The sequence below is a fragment of the Desmodus rotundus genome, chromosome 8, assembly GCF_022682495.2.
Source record: "Desmodus rotundus isolate HL8 chromosome 8, HLdesRot8A.1, whole genome shotgun sequence".
NCBI lineage: Eukaryota > Metazoa > Chordata > Mammalia > Chiroptera > Phyllostomidae > Desmodus > Desmodus rotundus.
Window position 1 is genome coordinate 2,386,985 of NC_071394.1, and position 22,513 is coordinate 2,409,497.

At 55.9% G+C, this 22,513-nt stretch overlaps 1 protein-coding gene across 2 annotated transcripts in view; it reads left to right on the forward strand.

The window, feature by feature from the left end:
* Positions 1 to 22,513, forward strand: part of TRAPPC9 (trafficking protein particle complex subunit 9) — a 264,517-nt gene that overhangs the window by 160,897 nt on the left and 81,107 nt on the right. For both annotated transcript variants that reach the window (XM_053929388.1, XM_053929389.1), the window contains 2 exons: positions 5,530 to 5,672; positions 16,263 to 16,373. In XM_053929388.1, coding sequence (XP_053785363.1) covers positions 5,530 to 5,672; positions 16,263 to 16,373 — 254 coding nt within the window. The remainder of the gene's footprint in view (positions 1 to 5,529; positions 5,673 to 16,262; positions 16,374 to 22,513) is intronic.

Below are 22,513 nucleotides of genomic sequence, written 5' to 3' on the forward strand. Positions count from 1 at the left end.
AGCACACCTTCGGGAGGAGGGAGGAAACCCGAATACCTAGAGAAAGCCCACCTGGAGGGGGGCGGGGAGAATGCGCGAACACCACGCAGACAGTGAGCGACCTTGGCTGGGAATCAGTTTTCTTTCATCGCTGTTACAATGAAGCGACGTTAATGGAGGACCTGCTGTGCCATCCTCACAGCCGTGAAATTTAACAGTGGTACAGTGATACATCATATACACTCCATTCCAGTTTCCCCAGTGGTCCCAAGTAATGATTTCTTGGCACATTTCCTTCTTGTTTTATAAGGAAGAAAACCTGCCCCCTCCCCCTGGCCCCCAGCAAAAAAAAAAAAAAAAAAAAGAGTAGCTAGTCCAAGACATCTCCTCTCGGTCTCAGTTCACTGACAAGAACCTGGACAAGATCTGCTTGCTGCCCTGGGCCCTTCTTGGTGGGGGTGTGGGGGCCGGCCAGGAGAAGGGGCCCAGGGCAGGGTGCGCTCCATCATCCCCTCCCTCGGGGGTGTGGTGTGACAGGACAGGCCACACTTGAACAGCGCCTTTGCAACGACCAAGGTCCATTGTCTGCGCCTTTCTGGGTCTTGGGTCCCCAGACCCAAAGCAAGTTGCTGACCTGATTACTTCAAGGCTGCTTGTTAATGTTAAGCTCTTGTAGCCAAAATCAGTTAATCTTTGGTGTGGCCTTTGAAGGGCTTGAGGGGGTCCCCTAGTTCACCTCTGCAGCGTGGTGGAGGCTTCGCAGCTGCTCACTGTTGGAACGCGAGCCCAGAGAGCTCAGTGTCTGGCACGGCTTCAGTATGTGGGTGTGTTGCTGCGCGCAAGAGCGGCTTCCTCTCCCCCTCAGGTGAGCCCTTTGGCCCCAGCGTTCAGGTGAGTCTCCCACTTTCCGAGGTGGCTGTAGGCTCCCTGAGGTGCTGTCTGTGGGCAGTTACTTCTTCCTCTCCAGCATGCGTGCCTGTTCTCTTTTTCTTGCCTCACTGACTCTCTTGGGTCTCAGGTGCAGTGTTGCTAGAAATGGAGCCATGCCTGCCGTGCTCTGAGCTTTCGGGGCAAAGCGTTTAGTTCACTGTTGAATGTGGTTTGCACTGCAAGTCGTCCGCGGCTATGCTTCATCGATTGCCGCTGCTCCTTCCTGGGCCCGCTTCGGTGAGGTTTATAAAAAATCCTGAATGGGTTTTGAGTTTTGTCAACTGCATTTTCTGAAGCTGTTGAGATAATCATGTTGCTTTTCCTTTTCTGTCTGTTAATAGTGTCTTAATATGATGAGTGGCATTAATGTTCTGATGTTAAACTGACATCGTGCTGTCGAGAGAAACTTACTCGGCCTTAATGTACTACCCAGTTTATACATAACTGCATTTGGTTCAGTAAGACTTTGTTAGGGTTTCAGCATCTAAGTTCGTGAGGAAGGGGGCCTGTAATTTTTTCCTGCGTGAGTTCTCTGTCTGATTTTGGTATTTGGGCAGTGCTGGCCTCATAAAAAGAATGAGGACCTTCTCTCCCTTCCTCTGTTTTCTGAGGATGTCTTGTGTAAAATTGGTATATTCCTTGACGTAAAGGTTTGATAGAATTCAGCTGGGAGAACACTCATGCTTTCAGAGGTGTGTTTTAAGTTACGAATTCAGCGTCTTCAATTGCCATGAGACTCACCCTTCAGGGTTTGTTTCCTCTTGGTTCCATTGGTAACCTGTCCATTCTTCCTAAGTTGTTGAACCTGTTGGCACTAAATTATTTATATTATTATTCCTTTATTTTCCTTGTAACGTATATAGGATCTGTACCGAAAGACAATACTCATTTTTATTGTTGGTATTGGCAATTGGTTTATCTCTGTTTTCCCCTTGATTAGCCTAACTTAGAGCATTGTCCCTTTTACTGATACTTTTCAGAACTAGGTTTTAGTTGAGTTGAATTTTTGTATGATGTGTCCATTTTCACTTTATCAGCAGCCGATCCTGTCTTCCCAGCTGGCTCCTGCCCAGCGGGTGCACGCGTCCTTTCTGCTCCTCGTGTAGCTTGTGACACCCCTCTGTGATGGGCCACAGTGTGTCTCAGATGTCTCTGGGCTTGTGTTTCGAGGGGACTTGAGCCCCTCAAGATGGTACTGTGTCTTCTGCCATAGTCCCTTGCCACGGAGCGGACGTCCATCCAGGGTTGGTGAGTGCACGCACGCACGGGTGGCGGGAGGAGTGCTGTTTGGAGTGGTTTGCGTAAATGGCAAGAGAGAGGCCCGCACAGCCATGCAGCTCTGCTCCTACCCTGGGTGTGCTCCCTCCTGTGTCTGTGGCCCGGCCGGGCACCTGCCTGCTCCGAGCCTTGTCCGGGAGAACAGGGCTTTCCCTGTAGGGCTCTTAAGGGTGTCAGAGTCAATATGTGTAGGCCACTTAGCAGAGCATTTGGCACTTAGTAGGTGCTCAGTAAAAGGCGGCCTTTGAAAGACCATTCATTTGAGCTTCAACAGTCAACTGTGTGCCTAGAAAATGAATGTTCCTCTTGAGTCCCTTGCCCATTGGTGGTTTCAGTACTGGTGTCTCCCCAAAGCAGGGGCCACAGCGCACCCCGAGAGGGGCGGTCCCGTGGCAGAGCGGGGCACGGCTCCCTGTTGCGTCGTGACTGAGAGCCCTTGAACGTCCCGTGTCGTTGCCTTGCCGGCCCACTCTGTGTTTCAGTAAAATATTCTAATTTATGCAGCTGGAAGGCCTTTTTAATCAAGGAAGAAAGGCAGCCATACTCAATAATTTCACAAACACCTTTTCTGTGCTTGATTTTCATAAATTAGACAGATAGTTTCTCTATAATTGTATCTTTTCCTTGATTCTCTCAGCGAAGAAACATCCAATTCCAAGAAAATGGGAACTGAGTATTTCTTCTTTCTTATGTGGGACTTTACAGTTATCTGTCTCAGTGTATTTTTTGTTCAGTTTCCCAGAGATTTCTACTACATCACTCCCTGGAGTGACTTTTAAGATTACTCTGAAAAACAAGCAAAAAAGGCCAGTGTGACATTTTTCATTACTGAACAGGTTCTGGCTTTGCAAGGCCATTATCGAGTGTCTGTTTGCTTTCTTGACCAGCACACCTGCAGTTTGAAGAAGCTGCTCCGTCTGCGTTGGAGGCGGGCTTGGCTTCCTTTGTTTATGTGTTAATTTGCCCAGACACTGGCTTATTCAGTGTTTTCTGAGTTTTCTGAGACCAAGGACAGCACCTTAAGGGTTCATCTTGTTTGAAGGCAGAGCGTGGCTCTCAGGAAAGCACGCATGTGAGTGAGCCTGAGGCTAGAGTGGACCAGTGAAAGGCACCTGGGGTGTGGGGGGGGTCTGCTCGCCTTCTATGGACGGACAGGGTTTTCAGAGAGTGTGAGACGCCTTCACAGGAAGCCGGCAGTCCTTGGGAGATGGTAGGAGATGGTAGGACAATGCATTAGGAAAAGAGCTTGGGGTTTTGGTGAGTCCCAAAGATGGTCCTTGCATATTAAACAACAAAAGCAAGAAACCTGTATTTCTCTGAGTCCTTTTTAAGTGAGGAGGAACAGAAGTCTTCCTGGAGAGGCAGGGCTTCCCTAGGGCTGAGAGGAGGGAGTGCCGCTACGGCTATGTGGAGGAGAGGACCAGGGCAGGGTCTGGTGGCAGAAGAAGTGCCGGGGATCTGGAGACACTCCCTGAGGACTGTGGAGAGGTGCGTGGTCGCAGCACCGCGGGGCTGGAGGGCTTGAACGAGCAGTGCTCCCGGACGAGAATAGATAGCTGGTGAGCACGGCAAAGATGCCCAGTGCCCCTCGTTAGGGAGGTGCAAGTGAGAACGGAGATGAGGTGCTGCTCCATGCTGTTTGGGGGCTGTTAGCACACGAAGGGACCACGGCCCCCACCCCAGACAGCAAGACACGTTGACGAGAGTGTGGAGAAGTGCGAGCCCTGGTGAATTGCTGGTGGGAGTAGCAAGTGGTCCAGCCACTGTGGAAACCGGCTGGATTCCTAATGAAAGTAAGTCTGTATAAATAAATGTGTGCCCCAGAGAATGGAAAGCAGGGTCTCAGAACAGGGATTTGTATGCGTCCCTGATCATAACAGTGTGATTCACAGCAGCCAGGAGCTAGGAGCAGCCCAGCTGCCCATGGATGGGTGCACGGACGGACGGACAGACACACACAGTGTGGTCTGGACAGACAATGGGACATGTCTCAGCTGTGTAAGGGAGTAAGTTCCGATGACGCTGCAGCGAGGATGAGCCTTGAGACGCTGCCCCCGGTGACTTAAGCCAGAAGCAGAGGAGGAAACCCTGCCCGATTCCATCCGGGTGAGGTTTCCAGAGCCAGCAGACTCAGAGACAGGAGGGGGACAGTGGTGGCAGGGGGGTTGCGGGGAGCCTTGTGCAGTGAGTGCAGAGTGTGGGGGGACGAGAAGTGTCCGGGGTGGGTGGCAGCGATGGCCGCGCCACAGTGCGAAGGGCTCAGCGCAGCAGAACGTGCGTGCTAAAATGGGAGAACGAGCAAACGTCATGTGACGCTTGTTGACCGTGGACAAAATGTGAACAAAGGGAAGAGATGGCGGGGCTCCGTCCAGTCCCGTCCTGTCCAGTCCCTCCAGGCTGCATTGCCGCAGGTCAGAGGGCCAGGCCTGGGAAACTCGAGTTTGCTGAGCGCCTGCCTCCTTGCTCTGACACCGCCATTCTCTCGTCGAGCCTTCTGTGGAGTCCAGTGAGATCAGGACCGTTACTGTTTCCATGCAGCAGCTGAGAAGCCAGCGCTGAGTGGGGCGGTGACGAGCCCGGTAGAGGGGACCTTTAGTGGAGCTGCTTTGGGGTCCCAGCTGGGCCCTGGCTCCTGCCCTGCCAGCAGCTTCTGCCCCAGCCCTCCCCCAACTAGACATGGCTATTTACCCCTGTGCCCTTGGCATTTGCTACCCCTCCCCCAGAGGCTTAGGATTTTGCTTCCCAGGAGAGAGGGTCTGGACAGGGGATGGTATGGGGGAAGGGTGGGGGCTAGGGGTGGGTTTCTTACCTTCCCTGTGGTGGCAGCCACCCCCCTCCTCCATGCCTGGACTGTCAGGAAAGCCCTTCTCAGCCTAGGGCTGTTCATTGACCTTGGAGCTGCTGGCTCTGCCTCTGGGGAGACTGTGTCCCGCTCTGTTGCTCTCGGGAAGCGTTGTCTCTCCTTGGCCTTCTGATTCATGGGGGTGGGACGCACTTCTCTGAGGATTCAAGGCTTTCCTCGCTGTGGGCCTGGGAGCCATGTTGTGCCTGCCCTGTGTTTGGTGGTGCTGAGTGGAAGGCGTTTCCTCTCTGAAAAGCTGTCTCCAAGCACCGAAGGATACCAGAGCCCCTTTCCATTTGCATATCCAGTCTGAGAATGGCTGGTGGGACACAGAGCGGAGCGGGGGCTATGGCAGGAGAGGCAGGGCCGGGGGTCACCAGGGTGAGAGTGACAGCTTTACCAGCTGGGGTTGTCTTTAGCCTTACCTGTGTGAAGCCTGCCTCCTGTGGGAACACGGGCCAGCTTGGGGAGTGCTAATACCCCCCTTTCCATCTTCGCAGACCCTGGAGGCAGTCCTGAATTTTCAGTACTCCGGAGGCCCGGGCCATGCCGAAGGCTACTACAGGAGCCTGTCCCTGGGGCTACACGTGGAGGTCGAGCCGTCTGTGCTCTTCACTCGGGTCAGCACTCTGCCAGCAACCAGGTGAGCAGCCTGTGCCTGTGGTCACAGCGCCTTCCAGAGGCCAAAGGCGTTTGGGTTCCCTCGGTCCCGCCTCCCGTCGGATCTGTGCCTTTGTGCCAAGTTGCTTAGACTCCCTGGGTCTTAGGTCCTCATTAGACACACAGGTGGTGGTGAACAAGTGGGCATTCCACCCTCCAACGGGCTGCAACAGCCGTGTTAGCCCTGCCGTGGCTGTCTGTGGTCGCCACCGTGCAGGACATGGCTCCGCTCAGGCCTGGAGCCTGGTCCCTGCCCTGCTGGCCTGTGCTAGGGGTGTCTGAAAGAGTCCAGCAGCTCTTCCTACGTCCCCTCTGGCATCCCAGTAAGACGTGTGTGCAGGGCCAGGCTGTCCAGCGTCTCAGCTGGACTCTGCTTGAGGGAACTCTTGGCCTCCTGCAGCACTGGGAGGCTTCTGCCCAGGAGCCCTTCTTGCCCACGGCCTTCTCCCCTGTTAACTTGGCCAGACCCACTCCTCCTTTGGGGAGAAGGAGGTCAGACAGCGTTTCTGCTTCAGACCAGAAGTGGCCAGAGGTACGGGAGGTGTTCTTCTGTCAGGGGCGGAATGATAGTTTCTCATCCGGAACTCTCACCTGCGGTGGACTGGGGCCGCAGGGCTGAGTGTTGGGTGGAGCGCCAGCCCACGGGGCCCTCTGCGGCTCCACTCCTGGCCCAGGGGCCCACCAGCTTTTGGAAGCAGGTCCTGATCTCCCCTGAGCCCGGCCCAGGGTCTCTGTTTGTGGTCGGGGCATTGAGGCAGCAGTGCTGATACATACACACCCACCCAGGGGTGTGCAAGCCACCCACCCCGTGCCACCCTGCCGCGCTCTGTTCCCCAGAGGGGTGTTTGTGCCGCATTAACGTTGATATAAAACTCCTTTTAAAGTGATGTGGCCCCAAATAATAAGTGTAGTTTTGGTTTGTAGGAAAGACTGTCTTCCCCAAAACTGGAGAACGGTTTGAGCAAGAATTAATGGCTTAGCAGGGGCCTTTTAGCATCCCATTTCATCACCTGCCGCTTTCGGCGTCCCAGAGCGATCGTCTTTCTGGCTGAGGCTGGCCTCTGTTTAGAATTTGTGTGAAGCACAGGCCCCTGGGGAGGCTCCAGCCGGGACTGCGGCCAGCACTCAGCTCTCAGAGTGACGCAGGCCCTTCCTGGGCATCAGCTCCTCTCCATCCCTGGCCGTGGCCACGCTTCCTTCTCACACCCTCATCTCCTGCCGCCACTGCTCAGACAGACGGTTCTTGGATGCAGCCCTGGTTGTCACTGAGCTGGGCTGTTGTCCCCCCTTGCTATCTTGCTTCCGCGCCATGGCCCCTGCAGCTCTAAGTGACAATTCCAGGTGCGGGGAGTGCTGCCCTGCGCAGGTGCAGACGCACACTTTGAAGAGCTGCTGGGTAGCTGGCGGGCTGCTTGGCTCCTGTTTGGTTCCTGCCCGCCCAACCTGTTGACCGCGCTCTGCTTCTTCCCCCAGCTCCTGGGGCTGAGATTAGATGTCCTCTGATCCTCCCTTTCCATTCCTTGAAGTCTCATCCATCCCAGGTCCTCCGACATGTCTCCGACGGCCCTGTGCAGCCATTCTGGCACCCGCCGCCTGCTCGCCCGCTGCCTCCCTTCTGGCTCCCACCTCATCCTGTCTGGCTCAGAGCCCTCCCCAGTGCTCAGCCCCGCGTGCCCCCATCCTCTGCTGCTGCTGTGAGAGGCGCGGCCTCTCGGTGTCCCAGGCAGTCTGCCCAGCATGCCTTTGCACATAGCAACACCTGCTCCTTTCCTTCTGCCGTCTTTCCTTCACCTGCCCTTCTGGAAAGTGTCTGTTGACCACTGGTGATCTGGGTTGCCATTTTTGTAAAGTCTTCCTAAATATGACTAGGCAGACTGGGTTGGTCATTCCGTGGGCTCTCCTGTAATTCCCTGCACTTCTAATAAAGCCCTTGCCATCTGTGGCCCTTCCCAGCAGCACCCCCAGAGCTTCAGGGGCTGCATGGGGCTTGCACAGGTCTATGAGCCGGCCAGGGCACGGTCCTCCTGCTTCCGCAGCCCGAGCAAAGTGCCCCAAACAGAGCTACTACCGCATGGAAATGTGGCTTCACGTGAAGGAGTGGTGAGCAGCAGAAACCATCGATCATCGAATAAATACCAGAGACTCCTTCCCCTCACTTCTGCATTCCTTTATCAGACTGTTGCTGTTCAGAGAAGAAATGGCACATTTAGTTTTGTAGTGCGTGTCACGTGCAGAAGTAAAATATGTACCAAAAATGTTGACACGAAGAAATAGAAGAGAAAAGGAGGGGGAAATGGAAGTTTCAGTGCAAAATGTACGTAATTTGTGGTTAGAATGTGATAAGTTAAAGATGCATATTGTAAACCCTTGAGCAACACTTTAGGTGTGGGAAATAAGCCAGAAGAAATAAAATGGAATACTAAAAAATACTTAATTCAGAAGAGGGGACTGGTTGGCAGAAGATGAGGCTGGAAGAACCCAGAACATGTGGTCAGGTAGAAAGCACATAGCAGCCCTGGCTGGTGTGGCTCAGTGGATCGAGTGCTGGCCTGCAAACCAAGGGGTCGCCGGTTCGATTCCCACTCAGGGCACATGCCTGGGTTGTGGGCCAGGTCCCCAGCAGGGGGTGTGTGAGAGGTAACCACACATTGATGTTTCTCTCCCTCTTTCTCCCTCCCTCCCTTCTATCTATAAATAAATAAAATCTTTAGAAAAACCACACACATAGCAACATGGTAGCAATGTGGTGGCCTTAGCCCACCATGCCCAGAAGCCCTCTGGGTGTCAGTGGCCTACAAGGCACGCTTTAAAGTGGACACTGCCGGGCCACGTAAGAAAGTGGCGTCCAAGTATTGAAATGCACACAGTTTAAACGCCAGATGACAGGGGAAGACATGTACCATGTAAACGCCAATCATCAGAAGGCTGGCATGGGTATGTTAATATCGCACAGGTTCACTTGGAGAGCATAACTGGTGATGGTAGAAGGGGCAAGCCACCAGGAGTACCTAACAGTGTTAAACACAAGTGTGCTTAATAGCATAGCTTCAGAATAGAACTGACCTCTGAGGGGAAAACAAAGTGAGAGAGAAATTACGGTCAGATATTTCCACGTCTGCCTCTCAGTATTTGAATGAAAAAGCAGAAAATCAGTAAAAATATGGAAAACTTGTCCCAATTCAAATCTCAGGAGGATTTTTTGGGGGTGGATGAAAGTTGACAAGCTGTTTTTTAAAACATTATTTCCAAATGGAACAGCCTTTGCCAACGGAACAGGCAAATGCCTTGAGAAAAAGGAGCAGAGTTAGGGAGCTCAGACCATGTGATTTTCAGACAATACAGAGATATGGTGACCGAGAGAGGATGCTAGTGTGGTAAAGATGGATCGGTGGGACGTAATAGTCCAAAAATAGACTCACTCGTATGTGATCGATTGATTCTTTAAAAAAAGCATGAAAGCAGCGTCATGTGGAATGAAAAGTCTTTTCAATAAGTGATGCTGGGAGAACTGGATACATTGGTGGGAGAAGAAACTTGGACCCATATATGAGATCAGACACAAAGATTTACCTGATAGAGATTCTAGACTTAAATGAAAACAAGAACAACTCCAACTGCAAACTTGAAGAAAAAGCAGCAGAGTGCCTTTGTAACTTTGGGGCAAAGAATTCCCAGATGGGAACAGAAACTACTAACCATAATATAAAAGGTTGATAAGATGGATTTTGTCAAATTTAAAAACTACAGCTCATCAAAAGGCAAGCTGCACCCTGGGAGAAAATATTAGCCGTACACTGCTGTCGTTAGGGCCTCGTTCCCAACACCTGTAATGAACGAAGCCCTGAAGTTAAACACTGAGCTGACGAAGGTAAAAGTGGGCGGGAGCTTTTCCTGCGAATGGCGAGGGCTCACCTGAGCGTGCTCGATGGGAGTGCAGTTGGTGGCTGGTTCCTGGGAGAGCCTGTGTGTGCCCCCCTCCCCTTGGTACTGGTCGCTTGTGCGGTTTTCTCGTTGGTAGTTCATTAAAACTTTTTCTAATTGTGTTTTTTCCTTACCATCCAACCCCTTATGCCCCCTCCCCCCAGCCACCACCTCACTGTTGTCTATGTCCCTGAGTCCTTTTTCCGTTTTCCTCAAACCCTCCCCACCCCAAGAGCTGTCATCTGCTCTCCAGCTGTGAGTCTGTCTCTGTTTTCCTTGTTAGCTCAGTTTGTTCATTAGATTTCACAAATGAGTGAAATCATGTGGTATTTGCCTTTCTCTGACGGGCCTATCTCACTTAGCATAATGTTCTCCAGGTCCATCCATGCTGTCACAAAGGGTAAAATTTTCTTCTTTTTTACAGCCGAGTAGAATTGCACTGTGTAAATGTCCCGTAGTTTTGTCCACTCATCTACTGGTGGACACCTGGGCTGCTTCTATATCTTGGCGATTGTAAATAACGCTGCAATGAATATAGGGGTGATATGATCCAATCTTAGGGGTGCTTATGTTCTTTCGAATTAATGTTTTGGGTTCCTTCGGATATATTTCTAGAAGTGGGACTGCTGGGTCAAAAGGCAACCTTTCTATTTTTAATTTTTTGAGGTATCTCCATACTGCTTTCCACAGTGGCTGCACCAGCCTGCATTCCCACCGGCAGTGCAAGAGGGTCCCCCTTTCTCTGTGTTCTCGCCAGCACTTGCTGTGGATTTATTGATGGTAGCCATTCTGACAGGTGTGAGGTGGTGTCTCATTGCCTCTCTCTGATGATTAGTGACATTGAGCATCTTTTCATATGTCTGCGGGCCATCTGTACGTTCTCTTTGGAGAAGTGTCTATTCCAATCCTTTGCCCATTTTTTAACTGGGTTGTTTGGTTTTTTTGATGTTGAGTTTTGTAAGTCCTTTATCAGTTTTGGATACCAACCCTTTATCAGATGTATCGATCGTTGGTAATTTCTCAGTGGTGAAAGGCAGCAGGGAAACCCGTTTATTCAGGGCCCCCACTGTTCTAGGGAGTGTCACAGGTCCCTCCCACTCGGTGACGCATATTTACACACTAGAGAGACTACTGAGGTTGGCATTGCCATCCGGGCTCTGTCGCATGGTAATGAGAGGAGAGGTGACATGAATTGCAGCCCCGTGCTCTATGCCCCCGGCCCTCTGAACTGGGGGCCCTGACACCGGGCCCCTCACCCCCGCTCTGTCTTGGAGGCAGCTCTTCCCCTCTCCCAGCCCCAGCCCTCCCGTCCTCTCTGCTGTGGCTGCTGAGGCTCCTGGGGGAGAAGGGAATCGCGTGAGACGGTGGAGGGAAGCTGCTTTCTGCACGCCCAAGCACCAACCAGATGGCAGGTGCATCCTCCTGTTTTCTCACCCTTCTCCCTCAGGGCTGTGCACGTGTCTCTGCTGACTTGCGTGTCGGAGATCAGTTACTTCTGAGATTCACTTTTTACACAGAACTGCCTGGTAATGTCGTTGGGGGCGAGATGGAAATGGATTGGGCTGTGCTGCCGGTCTGAGTGCTGAGCCTCCCCTTCTCCTGAGGAGCAATTTTCCCCCAGCCTGTTACAATAAACGAGCCAATCTCAGATGTGGCTGCTGTGGGCCACGTGGAGATACACCCCTCGGAGCAGGGCATAGGGCGTGGCGGTTATTCACTATGGATGGAAACCGCACCCTTGACGTGTCACAGCACCTATCCCGGCCATTTGCCCCCGGGCTAGGACCGCTCAGCTCGCGGCACGGACTCTGGCAGTTGTGGTGTTGGATGTTGCCACGGTCCATCTTCTCCAAGGTGTTGCAGTCCTGTGTTCAGGTGGTTTTACGTTTCACAAGAATTGAGATTGTTACCAGGACCAGGGCTCAGAATCAAGCCTGCTGAATCTTGTTTCTGAGCACTGTTCTCCTGCCCGTTTGCTCTGCAGCTCCTGTTTCCTTAGGCACCGGCTCTCCCTTGTGTCGGGCCATAGATGGCGTCCGTCTGTCCGTCTCACAGGGTCTCAGTGAGGGTCGCAGGTGTGTGTGTGAAGCATCTGACCCGGGCCGATGAGAGGCAGAGAGCTGACAATGGTGGTCGCACGCTTCTTGGGTGTGCACGTGCGTCCTTGCAGCGGTGGTGCGCCAAGCTCTAGGGACAAGGGAGGTGCCGCCATAGCAACCCAGGCCATCCGTGGCAGAAGCCCTGAGACTTCACAGCTGTCACTCACCTCAGTACATCTCAAGGGCCCAGCTGGCCTCGCCCCACCTTCTGTGCCCTCACTGATGGCCAGTGCTCCTGCAGAGGTTCTCTGCGTTGTCTCCTCGGGGCCCATGGGTGTGCCTTAGGTGGTCCTTGTATTACGCTTTGAGCAACCGTGGCTTAGTGGACAGTAAGGCATTTGTGTCTCCGAGGCATTGGAAGGCCCATAACAGTGTGGCAGTGGTGATAAGAGGTCTATGTCACCAGAAGCACCTTTGGATTCTTCGTCCTAGTTTTCCCTCACCTTAGACAGGATTAAGCTCCCTGGCTTCCTTAAGGCATGCAGAAAGCTCTCCATCCTGCAACTGGCTGCTAGATTTTTCTGGAATGAAGACAGAACAAGAAACTAGACAGGCTTAGAGAATTCTAGAAGATGATGCAGATTTGGCCACAGGCGCATGCAGCCATGCCTGCCCGTGTTGCCGGGCGGCCCCAGGAGGCCCGCAGAGCTGCCTGACGGCAGGTGGGAGGGTGGGGGGAGCCCGTGGACTTCCTGGTAGCAGCAGCACAGTTTTTGGATAGACTCCTCCTAGACGCAGGGGCGTCTTGGACGCGCTTCGGCTGAGTCTGTACGGGGCAGTTAGAGGGATTGCTTTGCTGGCACGGTGACACATTCTGCCTTTTCCTGCTGCACTGACAGCCACCGCGCGAGTGGTGTCCCCTGCCCTCATGTGCATGTCCCAACAGCCCCCTTGGAGTTCTACCCAGCCCTCTCACTTTCCCCACCAGAGGCCCCAATAGTGCCATGGCCTGGCTGTTCTCGTCTTCACCAGGGATGGAGCCCCAGTGGCCCACAGGCCACCAGCTCAGAAGCATGTGGTGACATGCAGCGGCGGGCTCCCCTTCCCCCGCTGTGCTCTGCACACACTCCCACGCCTCCTGGCGGTGGCTCCCCCGGCACCGGCTCTGCGTGAGCCCAGTCCCCCGTCGGGAGCTCTTCCTCGCTTTCCAGGCCTTGTCCCATTCACCTTCGGTCCTTCCCCAAGATTTCAGTCACTGCTCTTTTCTTACACTTAGGTAGGTATGCAGTCTATTTGGAATTTGCTTTGTTAGTGGTGTGAGGTGGGGACAGCACTTCTGGTCTGCCTGCCTGGCCGTGTGTGCTAGCAACGCCTATCCAGCCCCCCCGACTGCCCAGCACTGCCACCGCCCCCGTGGCCACCCTTCCCGTCCATGCGTGTCCTGGCTCGGCTCCTGGGCTGTGTTTTCTCTCACGGACACGGTCACCCATCACTGCTCAGTACCGCTTCCTCTGTCCTTGCCGCTCCGTGACAAGTCTGGGCATCAGTATGGATTTGCATGTTCTCGGTCCTGTGCTCTGATGTGTACCTTTAGGATCAGCAGGTTGAGTTTGACGAAAACCAAAACCCGGAGTTACATTGAGTTTATGTAAAATTGGAATAAGTGACTTTTAAAAAAATACTAAGTTTTCCCATTTTTGAACATAATACATCTACACATTTATTCATTGTCTTTGATATCATTCTATAAAACTTTAGAATCTTCCCCATAGACACACTATATACATTGTGTTAGATTTCTTTCTAGGTGCGTTGCTACTATAAGCAAATATTCTTAAAATTTTACTTTGTAACTGTTTATAGTTGCTGTGCAGGAATGTCACTGATTTTATGTGTGGGGCTTAACCCCCATCCAGCAACCTTCTGAGCCTGTTTTTCCTTATTTTACACAATACGACTAAATTAAAAAATTTTGCACTGCCCGCCTGTCTCTCAGCCCTTTGCCCTCGTGCGAGTGTGTTTCCTGCGAAGGCGGAGACCTGCCTGTCCGGTGCGCTCGCCTCTCCCCGTGCCTGCAGCAGGCCTCTGCAGGTGTGTGGGGTGGGTTAATGGATACACTTCCTGATTCTTGGTGGAGGAAATAGTGCTACCGACCACCTTGAGCAAGTTCTGCATGCACCACTCTCTCTTCTGGGGTGCATCTCCTTCCCAGCAGCCTCGTCCCCTCCCCCCGCTTTTTTTCCAGATCCTCCCCTGCCGCTGGGCCCTGGTCACTCTGCACCCCAAACCCTGGCAGGTGGCTCTGTCCTTCAAAGGCCAGCTCTATTCTAGATCACCCAGGAAGCTTTGCTGGGCTTCCCTGCACTTCAGAAGAGCCCAATGTGAGTGCAAGTTCGTGTCCACTCTGTGCTCAATGCAGAGCAACACGGAAGAACATCACTGGCGTGGTGTGGGGCCCTGGTGGGCACTGCTGCCGTTTGGGGAAGGAGACCCTTTTATGACCAACAGGAGGCAAAGCCCCACCAGCATCTCCCGTGTGGAAGCCCTGGATCCAATGCCCCGCACCTGCGCGTCAGGAAGACGGGGCGCAGAAGGACCAGGTACCGAGGTCCACTCCTGGGCGGCTGGCAGCAAACACACCGACTAGCTGAGCCTCTCCTTCCCTGCTCTAAAGGGCCACTTCTGTTTCCCTCCTCTGGTAAAGGTGTTTTGAACTCCCTCTTCTGATGAAAGATTTGGCTGTGATTAAAGATTTCATGAAGTTATGACAGGCAGAATAGATCGTTCTTGAAAGCTCATTTTTCCATGAGCTGAGTGAAGAGGCCTCTCTTAGGCAGCTCAGAGCTAATGAACGTTTTCCCAGTGCTGAACCTCTGGGGGAGACACCCCGCCAGAGAACCCAGAAGCGACCAGTGTGAACCTGCCCCTCTCTGAGTTTGGATGGCATGGAAGAGCGTGTACTGCCAAGCTCTGACGCTGCTGCTTTACCCCTCCCCGAGACCGGACCGCACACCCACAGTGTGAGAAGTGGTGCTTCGTGGGTGCCCTGTGGCCTTTCGATGAGGTCTGGGTGTACGTGTGCACAGACAAGGTCCTGCCCCTGCCCGCCACAGCTCCCTTTCCTGCAAAGAGCAGAGGACAGGTTTGAGTTTGGAATCTGTGTTTTCATCTGAGTTCTGAATCTCGAGTCTCAGTTGTTCCCTGGCATTTTCAGTACCTCTGGGCCTCACCTTCCTTCCCCGTGAGCAGGTCTAGCGAGGACAGTGCCCAGGGTTGTTGGGGTGAAGTAGCCTCCCTCGGGTGTTAGCCCTCCCTCTCTCCCTTTCACAGCCAGCCGCACGCCCACAAGTACAGTGGAGGGTTCTGATGCCGTTGGATGTGGCCTGTTGGGAGGGCACACCAGGCTGGGCACGACCTCGGGGGCACGCCCTGTTCTGGTCTGTTTTCTGCAGTGGGAGGCTGTTCTCTGTGCTCCTGCAGGGAGGAGTCGGCAGCTGCCTCTGTCGCTGCCTGCTGCGTCTCTTCCTGCCCTGCGCACACCGCCCTGTCCGTGGAGAGCAGTGGGCCCATCGATAGCCTGTCCTGGGCCAGCGGTGATGCTCGGCACTTGGGAATGCCTTGTTAGTTCCAGGTGGCGCTCGGTTGTGATGGAAGCCGGCGAGGGGCAGCTGGCACCAGCAAAGGTGCATGGTTGTGGCTAATGAGTTGGGGGGGGGCGGGGGCAGTGAGGGGCTGCCCCAGCTGCTTGGTGCTATGCTCGCCCAGACCCTCCTGGCCACCATGCCCTCTGCAGCTTGTGGCGTTAGTCCTCATGGCCCCAAGTGGTTCGAGAGACTCTTGCACCCTGTTAGTTCATCTCTGGGGAGGGGGGAAAGGGGAGGAGGGAGGCCGAAGGGTGAGCACCTTCTCCTCCTGAGGCCTCGTCTTCTCGTTTGGGGTGGAGAGTCCCCTGATGCCCATTCTTCCTAGCTGGAACTTTGCCCCGTGGAGTTCCCCTGGGGGCAGAGCACTTCTGTCTGTAGTCGAGATGAAGGAGAGGAGGCTTCAGGTGGGGGTGAGGTGGCCCTCCTCCTGTGTCTCCCATAGCCCCGCGGAAGAGGAGGGAGTGTGAGAACCCATGCAGACATGCACACCGGCAGCTGTGGCCCACTTGCCCTCGGATCAGGGCCGGTGCCTGGCCCGGGGCCTGTGAAGTCCAGTGAACATTGGCTGACGGGGTGGTGACAGGGACGTGGCCCTCGTTGAATAGCACTGCAGCCAAGTGCCTTCCCGCTGGCTGTCTCGCTTACGGGCCAGGTGTTCTGTCTTCACACCAGCAAGGCATGGGAGCTCGAGGTGCCTTCCCCAGGCTGCCCAGTTTGCACAGGGCACTGCAGGGCTGTGAGCACGTGGCCCAGGACAGGGGCCTCTGCATACACGCTTGTTAGGGCGCTCAGCTTTGTCTGGAGTAGGTCTCGCTCCTCTTTTAGGCCAGGAGCACTTGATATTTGTGATGAATCGCACTTCTGACTTCCTCAGGTTGTGGAAAATCTCCGGGGAAGAGAAAAAGGCCAAGTCTCTCTCTTCTGGGGCTGTCGGAAGACCCTGAACTTGCCTTTGTCTTTTCCACACAGCACCCGCCAGTGCCACCTGCTCTTGGATGCCTTCAACTCCACGGAGCACGAGCTGACCGTCAGCGCCCACGGCAACGAGGAGCTGACCCTGCACGCAGGCGAGTGCCAGCGGTAAGAGTCCCTGCATCCTTGCGCTGCCCCCCTGGCCATCAGAGGGTACCCTGTGTCTGCTGCTTTCTGGGATGGAGGCGTCTCACTGGATGCCTCTCTCGTACCTGAGCCTGTGCCCCAGAGGCCAGCAGGTCAGTGAACACCAAGAAGCCCCCTCAGTCTTCTTCACAAGCTCGAGGTCAGCACCCAAGAGCGCATCCTGCTGGGGTCCGGAGAGTGACCGGATGGGGACGCAGAGCTGTGTCCCTGCTCCTGGCTCGGTAACGCTGACCAGGGCCAGCATTACCCCCAACCCCTGCAGCTGCCCAGGGGGGTGGGGGTAACGCTGGCCCCAGTTGGGGCCCTCCAGGGCCTGGCAGGGTTTGGAAGCCTCGCAGCAGCCTCTGGTGACTGATCTGTCGTCCGCCCTGGGACTTGTGTTGGGGCCGGGAGAGTGTGGGGCATCGGGGCATCACTGAGCTGCAGCAGCACCTGTGGGCATGTGTCACACGCTGTGCTGCTTCCTCCGATAACAAGCTTCTAAACGTTCATGAGGTTCTCGAGGGAAGGGCGCTGTCCCCACCTGACGGAGGGACAGCTCCGTGGGGACTCTGATATGCTCCTTACGTGCCGAGGGGCTCTGCAGTTGTGACCGAGATGGGAGATGGCTGTGGTCTCAGTCCCCTGGGCTGTGGTGGCGAGGGACTGGTCCCTGTCCCTGTGGGCTCACGTCCCGGTGGGGAAGCTCTCTATGCACTGCACTCTGAAGGGAACGGAGAGCAGCGGGCAGGGAGGCGAGGGGCCGGCAGGGCAGGCAGGGCGGTCACTGTGGTCTGGGGGCATGGGAACAGGTCAGGTGCCGCTCAGAGCCAGGGATGCCCTGCCTGTCTGGAGCAGGGGACTGCTGCTGCCGGGCCGGCGTTTTGTAGGGGGACAGCTGGTAGGCCCAGGAGTGGTGTTCCACACCCAGGCCTCTGGGGCTCCCCAGCCCGGGCCTTTTCCTGTGCCTGAGGCTTCCAGATGCTTCTGCCTCTCCTCCTCTTGTGGGAGGTGGCCCCTCAGGAAGCGGCTTGAGGTGTTGGCCAAGGTCAAGTATTGCTCCCATTTTCCCATTGTTCCCTGGTGGGCCTGGCTCCTTGAGGCCCACAGGTGTTCAGGAACCTTCGAGGGATGGGCCTTGGGCTGTGTGGGTCCCTCTCCCTGCATTTTTGGGTGGTGTACCTTGAAATGTTAAGGTTTTTATGAAAATGAGCACGTCTTACTGCAGAGCCACATGATAACATGTAACAAAGAGCCCTGGGAGCTCTGGAGCTGGGAGTGCTCTCCTCCTGGGAAGGCGCGTCCGAGCTGCAGGCCGAGGGTGGAGCACAAGGGCTTGCCTCTGGTGTTTCTGGAGACGCTGGGCACTGGGGCTGACTGGCAGACGGTGGAGCACTTGTGTGATTGACCGCTGTGCCACCATCAGGAATTGGGTTTTTACGGAGTTTGCGCCGTGCGCTCAGTTGTCACAACGAGGACAGCGAAGCCAGCCACATAGGCAGGAGAGACAAGCCCCTGGAAAGGAAGGAAGGAGACACCCCGTGCACACAGCCGGCTGCCAGCGTCCCAGTGCAAGCCTGAAACTGGCGGGTTTACCAAGTCACGGCGCTGTGCTGGCTGCTGTCGGTCACCAGCGTTCACGTAGCAAATGAGCTGAACTTGAAACAAATGTACATCTATTTTTCAAACGTGGAGCCTCAAGAAACATGTTTGAACATGGGATTCAGATCTGAGGGACACATGTGCAAAGATGCCTCGTGGCGCCCCTGATGCTCAGTGCTGAGCTTGGGAGGGGCCGGCCCCCTCCTGTCTGCCCACGCTTCGCAGGGAGGAGCAGGGGGGGAGGTGAACCCACGCATGCTCCTCACGGATGTTTGTGCTCACTCGATTCTTGTAGGAATGTGGGGGCGTGGGCGTGGGCCTTGTATCTCATTTTGAGGACAAGGCCATGGAGGCCCAGGGGGAGAAACTGGCAAAGGCTTTCCAGCTGCTGACCCTCTGCAAGCACGTGAGGCAGGCAGGCGAGTGGGTCCCCTGTTGTTGAGACAGACAAGGGAAAGTGTGCCTGAGGGAGGCCGCGCTGCCTGTCGCCCTGCCCTCCGAATTGCAGGCTGGCCGGCCTGCCTGCCCAGCCCTAGGATGGTGGCTGTGCACAAGACACCAAGTGTCTTGAATGTTGGTGGAGCCTGGTCTTCATAAGCCCCGCAGGGGGGTGACTGACGTCTGGGACGTGAAATCGGGTGCTGAAGTGACTTAAGAGAGTCCCTTTTCTAGGGAAGCTGATAGTTTGGTCCTCTGCTTGCGTGTGCCCAAGACTGTGGGCGTGGCCTCGTGTGGCTCTCATGGCACCTGGAGAGTAGGGCATCATGTCTCCTTTTGCTAGGTGTGGAAGGCGTACCCCAGAGTGCTTTACCACCCAGCCGAGGCCACTGGGGCTCTCGGCAGAGCCAGGCTTCTTTGTCCCAGAGTACATGGCTGCGCCCCCTGCAGAGCAGTAGCCCCGTCTGCGTGCACTGGCTGTGGGGACCCCTGACTTTGTGTCAGTGCGTGCCTGTTCACGGCAGCAGGGTGCGCCGTCTGGTGTCCGGGGACCGGGCTTCCAGGCACTGGTGCAGCTGGGGGCTCCTCAGCAGGGCGAGAGCCTGTGTCCTGTCGGCAGAGGGGAGTGAAACGAGAATGCTTAGCGTTTTAGAAGTGATGACTCAGGCAGGGCTGATTGTTGAGTAGAAGGCTCCATGGGTGCTGCGAGCTCCACTGAAGTAGCCCTGGGGATCGGCAGAGCCGTCCGAGGTCGGAGAGGCTGGGAGAGCCAGGTTGCAGGAGCCCAGACTTCTGGGTGTCTGTGTGGGTGGCCCTGAGGGGCTGCGGTTTCTCTCTTGCTGCCTCCACGACCATGAGGACAGGAGACACCTTCCCGCACCCCCCCCCCCGCCCCCCCCCCCCCCCCCCCGCCCCTGTTTTTGTCCCCGCCCCCGCCAGGGCAGCCTGTATGAGCTCACACTGTGCTCAGGGGTGCTCTGGTGGGTGGCGTCCCTTGGGGTCAGGGACTCAGCCACACTCGCCAGAAACAGCGACCCGCAGCGCCCTCACACACTGTGCGTTGTTGAATGAAGGAAAGCAGTGTCACGGCTCCATCTTTTAAACATTAAATTTGCCCTCAGCACTGAGCTCTGCTAGGTGTGCTTCCTCCAGTAGGGTTCTGTGACTCTGTGTCAGCTGGGGGTGGTGGTGCAGACAGGGCGCTCCTGCAGTCAGGCAGAGCCCCGGAGTCGCAGACGGCACCTGCTGCGGCTCCTCCTCCCCGTAGCCCTACGAGGCGCTAGTTCTGCTCTGTGCCGGCGAAGAAACCTGGGCACCAGACAGGTTCTGTACTGTGCGTGGGCTCAGCAGCCAAGTCGGGCCGGCCTGGAACTCCTGTCCTTGGTCTCTCAAAGCAAATAAAAAACTGATCGTGGGTTTTGATTAGATACCAGTTATTTATGAATCGATTTTCCAAAGTTACTGCAGGTAGATCAGAAACAAGACTGGGCCCAGGGGAAGGCGGGGATCAAGAAAGTGGTGAGCAAGTGTGCGGAGAGGCGTCTGAGTGTGACACCGCGTAGGTAGTCCTGGGAGACAAGGGGCCTGGGCGGGGTGCAGAGGCCTGGGGAGGTCGTGCACAGTGTCCTGCTGTGGCTGGGGAACTGGGGCTGCCGCGTGGAGGGCTCAGGATGCTGGCCGGTTTTTCCCACGTGACTTCTGCTGGCAGCAGGGTGCTGCTCTGCCCTGTGTCTGAGTACCTGGCTGCTCCGCCCCCTTCCAGCAACCAGAAAGTGGGTGAGCGGAAGGTGGGGACTGTTCCCCGTGGTAGAGGTGTTACCTCACTTGACAGGTTGGAGCCACAGGACCGTAGAGACGGCCCGCTCACTCACACACGGAGCAGCGCCTGTTCGTGCACTCAGGAGTCGCTGTCCTTCAGTGCCGGAAGAGCTGCTGCTCATGGGGCTCGCTGCTTCCGAAGGGCCGGTGTTGAGGCAGTGTCCACAGGAGCAGGAAGACTGGGTCACAAAACCGTGGTGCCCGGGAAGAGTGACTGAGCCAGTAGAAGCTGCTCAGGCTCTGGGGCCATGCCTGGGCTCAGGCCAGCCAGCCTCCCCTCGAATTGTGGCAGAGCAAGGGAAGGGGCGGGACCACAGCGTGGCCCTCGAGGCTTCTGATCTCAAAGCTTCCAAGTGCCTCTCTGCACAGGCCTGGTGGCCAAAGCAGGCAAGGGGCCAGGCCTGAAGTTTGGTGGGGTGAGGTGTGTACGCCCCCACAGTGACGCCCTGTGTGGAGCCTGGCCAAGTGGTCGTCCCTCTACTGAAGTCTCTGGCACTGCCTCCGGGGTCCGCCCCCCGGTTCTGAGCCCCCACCTGGGGGTCAGTGCTTCTGAGCTCTGGCGCCGGTGGCGCTGGCCCCTGGTGTCAGCTGAAGGTTCCAGACTCCTACTGCCCTTCCGCTCACTCTCCTCACCACGCTGCTCTCAGCGTGCCCGCGAGCTCGGCAGCTGCTCTGTGAGTGAGGAACGGGTCGAGGTGTAAATCTCCCTGGAGTAGCGTTTTCCAATTCGGGTGTGTGGCGAAAGAACGCGGGGTGGTTTTTATTCCTTGCTTTCCGCGGCGTTTCCCTGACAGGTTGCCGTCACAGCCACAGAGCAGCAAATCATGGCTGCGTTTTCAGGGTGGCTGCGCCTCTTGCTCACCGCCTGTGTTCCCCTCCTCCTCCAGTTCCCGGACATGCCGCCCTCACCAGCTCCTGGTGAGACGTGATGGCCAGAGCCTGCCTTCGCTCCAGAGGATGACAAGTCACAGAGACCTGCACGAATCCCACAGGCTGCCGCCTGACTATGGCCCCGGGCCCATGGGCAATGGGGGGAGCAGAGAAGGCAGGGGCTCCGTGGGGCCTCGGGGTGGTTTTGTCTGTGTGGACAGGGCAGACACATTCCCTCTCACCTGGAAAGTTCGGGCGCCAGAGGCCGGGTGTCGGGGCCGCTGCTGGAGCTGCGTGTGAAGGTGCGCACCTGGCCTGTGGGCCTGCTCCTCTTCTTTCTGGACTCCGATCACATGTGGTTCTGCCAGTGACACCTCCTGTGTGGAGGCCGCCGTCCTCCTGTGCTGCCTCGTCACAAACCCCCCAGTCCTTGGTCTCTTCCTTTGTGAAATGGGACGTTACACCTGGCTCCTCAGGTGGCCGTGGGGGCTGGCGGAACAGGGTGCTTGAGCAGCGGGTGTTCAGGCTGTGGCCGGTGTCTGCCATTCCTGTCCTGTGTTTAGGGTGGGTGGCTGAGCCGTCTGCAGGGTCCTGCCAGGAGCCCCTGGGGCAGCCTGGGTGGTGGGAGAGTGAGAGCCAGGCCTGGCTGGCTTCCTGGGCCCCGAGTCCTGGGCCCCAGGCTGGATGGCAGAGCCAGAGAGCCGGCAGGGGCTTGCCTGCCAGAGCCTCTATTTCTGCCTCTCTGGAGGGGCACTCCCGGGTGTGAAGAGGCCATAAGTCAACACGTGTGTGCACCTGTGACGTCACTCTGTTGCTTTGTTCTCACGGTGACCCCTCCTGCCTGTTCTGAGCTGCCCCTGGGACTGTCTCCGTGTCTGCGGGGCCTCCAGTCACGGGGATTGGCTGAGATGAAAACTCCGTGTAAGTCCCCTATTCTGTGGGCCACGTGTGGGACGGCTCTCGCTGCATGTGACAGGTCTGGGGGGTTGAAGTTGTCTGGGAATAGTTATCTTGTCACTGTTACCTTTCTGCCCTTTAACGTCTCGCTGGAAAAAGGACGGTGTAAATGGTGTTCATCTCTCTTTGAAGGCCTGTGGAGGGTTCGTGGACACAGAGCAGAAGTGCGTTGCCAGAGCTTTGACCTGGCCGCCAGCTCCCTGGTTTCCCAGAGTGACCCAAGCCAGGCCTCCGCAAGTGCCGTCCCCTTGCCCATTGCGTCCGCGACGTCCAGGTGACCCCAGAAGGAAGCAAGGTGAAGCCCTGCTTGTCCGGCGCTGATTCTCTGCCACCTGCAGTGCTCAGTGTGCTCTTTAAGTCCCTGTGCAAAGTGAGGTTTAGAGAAGCAGCAGGATCCACATGCAGCATCTGGCACGTGTGTCCATAGCCCTCAGGGC